The sequence below is a fragment of the Cynara cardunculus genome (genome assembly GCF_001531365.2).
Source record: "Cynara cardunculus var. scolymus isolate 2C chromosome LG 13, CcrdV1, whole genome shotgun sequence".
NCBI lineage: Eukaryota > Viridiplantae > Streptophyta > Magnoliopsida > Asterales > Asteraceae > Cynara > Cynara cardunculus.
In genome coordinates, this window is record NC_037540.1 from 37,961,760 (window position 1) to 37,967,090 (window position 5,331).

General features: G+C 34.7%; 1 protein-coding gene across 1 annotated transcript; it reads left to right on the forward strand.

Moving 5' to 3' along the window:
- Window positions 1-1,571: 1,571 nt before the first annotated feature.
- LOC112525668 (ethylene-responsive transcription factor ERF054-like) lies at window positions 1,572-3,507 on the forward strand. The gene has a single exon (XM_025135889.1). The coding sequence runs from the start codon at window positions 2,053-2,055 to the stop codon at window positions 3,202-3,204; it is 1,152 nt and encodes a 383-aa protein (XP_024991657.1). The 5' UTR covers window positions 1,572-2,052; the 3' UTR covers window positions 3,205-3,507.
- The last annotated feature ends 1,824 nt before the right edge of the window (window positions 3,508-5,331 follow it).

A 5,331-nucleotide genomic window follows, 5' to 3' on the forward strand; every position in this document is an offset into this window, starting at 1 on the left:
TTGTATTCAACCCCCCCTTCTACAATTACTTTCTGCTTATTGCCTTGCCCTTCGGGACTAACAGTCATCTACAAAGAATACACATGCTTCTATCACTAGAAACCTGAATCATATTATGTTGATTGTTGAAATAATTATTCTTGTAGAGTAATTTACCGTATGCGTTAAAAATGTAATTATGATACTTGCAATATTTTATTTATAAAATGTATTTTCTGCATTAATTCTATTATGATTAATAAAATCAAAATAAAACCTTTATGGACTTATTTTATTTATGGACTTAAAAGGATAATCACAAACTCAACCCGTTTTATAGTTAGTTTATACCTCTGAGAAACTAACTATAAATAAACAGATAAACCTAAGCCTAAAAGGTTGATAAAATCATCTTTTAGGTTTAGTGAACCAAAAATATAGAAAATAAACATTTTCTTTCTTTTCTATAGAAACACATGATAGATTAGGGTTTTGAGCTAACACCCGATAGAGGCTAAAAGAGGATTTGTACGTGGATCTACATAAAGAAAATCTATGTTGATTTCTAAGTGCTCTATCAGAATCAACGTCAGAACTAAAAGATACCCTCTTAAAACATTCTATGGCTTAGGGTTTCTTTAAGGAAAATTTTTAAAGATAAAGTAACCTACTGTTTATGAAGAGGGTGATGTTGTAGGGGTGCTAAAAAACTCAACCAATCCGACTCAATCCAACGCGAAATAACTCAATTCGAAGCAACCCGATGGTAATCGAGTTGTAAAATTTTCAAGCCGTAGGTATTAGGTTGAAATTGGGTTACTATTATTTGAACTCAACCCAACCCGATATCATTTTATTTTCTTGGATTTAATATGATTATTGAATTTCTATTAATATATACATTAGACAATTACAATATCACGCACGCTCTTCACATATACATATTTTCAATCTATTCACATCTTTACATAACTCATATGTCTATATGTTCAGTAACTGTGAACATATATATGTAGATTGAGAAAATTAACTGAATGTGATATACGTAAGAAGTATGAATAAATTGTATCAGATGGTTGATGATGAAAAAGAAATTATTAGTAGAGAAATAACATATTCAAGGTTAGAAGAATATTTTTTAATGTACCAAATTATCAACCTGACCAACCCGTACGATTTGGTTTGGGTCGGGTTAAGATTTTTCAAACAGTAATCATTAGGTTTGTTATTCAAATGTTTTCAACCCGATCAATCCAACTCATGAGTACCCCTTAGTTATAATATTGTAATATACACATTAATAAGAAACTTAAGAATACCTCAAAATCAACCAAAAAAACCTTAAAAATCCTTTGAAACGATGGAATTCAACTGAAAACGCATCGAATCAGTTTACAACTCAAATATGCATCAAATGGTTTTAAGTTGAAGATATTAACAATTCAAAGGTGGAAGGGAAGAAACCAGAGGAAAGGTTAGAGCAGAAGCAACGGAACTTTGAATTTCTTTTTAAAAAAAACGTGTGGGTCCCAACACAAATCTTTATCTTCTCTCTTATAAACCCACCTCCTCCACCCTTCTCTAAAACACACACAAACACACACATACACACACACACTCACTCTCATCACACCCAACAAAGTCCTCTGCTTTTTTCATGAGCTACTTCATTCCTCTGTTCCACTTCTGTGTTACCTTCAATCCATCAATCAATCATTCACAATTACAACAATTTTTCTTTTCGATTCTTCATTTTTAAGCCGCTCGCTCTCTTTCTTCGATTTTAACAAAAGGAATGCATTGTGTTTTTGCCATCCATGGTTTCTTCATCACTGTTTTGCTTTCTTATGATTAAACCCATTTCGATTGAATCTGTTTTTCTCTCTTTTTGATAATTTAAGATCTGGGTTTTGCAATTTGATAGGTTTTTTCAATTGGGTTCTTTTTAGATCTGGATTTAAAGCTTGTTTTTGGTGCTTTGATTCAGTGATTGTTGAAGAGCGAGCGGTAAAAACCCTCTTTGATTTTGTTTTCTTGTTTTTCTTGTTGTGATTGTGAGTATTTATTTCATCAATGGCTGCAGCTCGGAACAGTGGGAAATCCAAAAAATCAATGGAAGAAACTCGGAATTTCACACAGATGGACTTTGATCAAATGGGTTTCGATGAGACCAGAGAATGGAAGCAAGTTTTTGATGAAGCTTCCACACACACACACAGTAGACCTCTCAAGAAAATCAGAAGCCCTGAACATCAATCTTCTTCTTCTTCATCTTCATCTTCTTCAAGACTCTTCCCTTTTGCATTTGATGGAAATAATCTACACACAATCGAATCATTACAGCAATTCAGATCGAATTCCCATTTGAATCCTGTTTACCCACCACCACCACCGAACCCGCAAATGATTTCTTTTGATCCCCAACAACATTACAACCACCACCCACAACCACCAATGATCCACCAGAATTTTGGGTTCCCGCCATATTTTTCCGGCGAGAATTCAGGTTTATCCCAGCAGCAATTACTCCAGTACTGGAGTGATGCGTTGAATTTGAGTCCTAGAGGTAGGATGATGATGATGAACAAAATCCGGCCTCCAATTCAGCCGCTTCACACCACCAAATTATATCGGGGGGTGAGGCAAAGGCATTGGGGGAAATGGGTGGCGGAAATTCGTCTCCCACGAAATCGCACCCGTCTCTGGCTTGGCACATTCGACACGGCGGAGGACGCCGCCATGGCTTACGACCGTGAGGCCTTTAAGTTACGTGGCGAAAACGCCCGGTTGAATTTCCCGGAGCGATTCCTTGGGAAAACAAAGAATGAGTCGGTTTCCGCCGGCCAGAGTTCATCTTCTTCATCTCCTCCTCCGACGGAGTTAGTGAAAGACAACGGTAAAACCGCTACAGAAACGGTGAAATTGAAGGAATCTGAGGAAACTGTGACAGAGAATGAAGGTGTGGAAGTGGGATTCCATGGGGACCAAGTAACCGGAGAGGCGAATTCCGATCCGGCGTGGGGGGAAATGGCCGAGAACTGGTACAATTCCGGTTGGGGTCCAGGGAGTGCCATGTGGGATTCTCTTGATTCCAACAACAATCTAATGTTCCCTTCCAATTTTAATCTCGAAAACCAGCAACAGCAAGAACAAGAACAGGGGAATTACGATTTCTCTTCTTTCGAATCACAGATGAGTCCATTCTTTTGGAAGGATGAAGCTTGATTCTTTAGGGTTTTATGTGGCAGAAACTTGGCTGCATATTTGAAGCCATGTTTCTGCAAGTATTAGATTATGATTATGATATGATGATGATGATTTGAATTGGTAGTAAGAAAGGGGAAGAACACAAAGAGACAGTTTTGTGATCTCTTTGTTGTAGAGTGTCCTCCATCTTCATCAACAGCAAGATCTGGTTTTTTGATCTGCAAATGATGCAAGATTTTTAGTTTTATTTTTGGGGATTTCTGTACTTTCTTTGTGTATAATATTTTGTTTTTATGTAGTAAAGTTTACCTCATTTGTTCTAATTTCTAGAATCTTAGGGCCCGTTTACCTAAACACTTATCCAGTAAGTATTTACCGGTAAAATTCAATACAAGCTCTTACTTATTGGGTAAGATTTTTTTCATTAAAACGCATCGTATGCAACAATTTATCCCGGTAAGCGCTAACCATGGTAAGAGTCTTCGTCCTCATTTACCGGATAAGACTTTTGATTCTTGTCTTTGCTCTTACCGGGTAAGATTTTTAGTTCCTGACATATTCATCCGTTAAAGTAAAGTGACTTGGTAAGCGCTTACCCGGGTAAACATTTGGTAAACGGCACCTTATTCTCATTTTTAGATCTCAAATTCTCAAACCAGTGTTTATTCGGTTTAAGAATTTGAGTATCGAAAATTTGAAATGCTCATTGACTACGGTGAATATCTGTCAAAATACGTGTTTATTTGAATCATAAGAAGAAACCCTTTTTATATATTTGTCGAACTATTATATATGAGATTCAGTTATATCTCAATTATGACGTTTTTTTTATATAATATGAAAACGTAAACGTACAGAAAAGAATCAACATAAAAAAGACCTGATATTTTTGTGAAAAATGTTGATGGTATAATCGAAAGCTTATTGTGATGCTTCTTATAAACCATCGTTTTCGTATCTTCAAATCAAATGGAAGATGCCAATCATGATGTTACTCGACCATGTGTATCAGTTGGACCATATAAAACCCAATTTCAAAAAGAATGAAATAAAGTTGTACTGTTTTCAAACCACGACAATATATTGGAAAATAGAATCTTGAATTATACAGATTTCTATTTAATAGCTTAAATCAGATTCATTTAAAATTAAAAATAAACATGAGATTTAAGTTGTTAAGTTGATTGGACATATAAGATGTTGAACTTTATCATTGGAAAAATGTTTCTTGTCCAACACCTCTTTTAGATTTAACAACCAATCACATCAAAACCATGGAAATTTCTCATAATAAACCAAATATTGAGGTTTAATACAAAATGTAGGCATTAAATTTGTTATAAGAGTCTTAAAAAGCAAACTATAACAACATTAAAAAAAAGACTGTTGAATTTTCATACTAAAAAAGACAAAAACATTATAGAATTATTTCATGAGAAAGAACAATGTCTACTCGGGTTAGTAGGCGGTGGTCCGGGGGGATGACAACGAAACAACGATACATGCGATTTTTTAAAGAGTTTAGAACTTATTCAAGCTAAGTATATTATCCTCATGTTGATTTTTATTAATTATAATAAAAAAATACAAGGGGGGGGGACACAAAAACCAAAACCCTAAATACAAAATATAAGAGAATAAATTCTGGATTAAGATCATGCTTCATTCTTTTCCAGGTTTCCCATTTCCAAATTGAAATTAGCAAAATAGAAACTTTATTTCAATATATGGGACTTAAAAGACAAGGAAAACTATAATTAGTTTTTAACTAAAATAGTAAACCACATCCAAATTACTGTCATAGTAAGCAAAAAGTAAAACTCAAAAGTTGCAGGACGACTAAAGGCTAAGGGCTAACATGTTAGCAACTTAATAAGTTTAATGGAACTAACAACTTATTCGTTCAACTATGTATGATTGTTTCGTAGTGGCTTAATGATATAGAAAGTGACTTATCCAGTAAGCTTCTAGGGGCAGCTTTATATAGAAAGCCAAGTTTTTTTTTCCAAACATGACCCTTCCAACTAAAAAAACGCTCCTTACATCTGCAAAAAAAACTCTCCCAAACAAAAACTTTTCCAACTTTCCAACTTTTTCCTACGATGTGCATTCAATATTCATTACTAATAGGCATTGGGTCTGTTT

Excerpts from the sequence above, each read along its gene's own strand:
- LOC112525668 (XM_025135889.1), top strand. The coding sequence starts at position 2,053 with ATGGCTGCAGCTCGGAACAGTGGGAAATCCAAAAAATCAATGGAAGAA.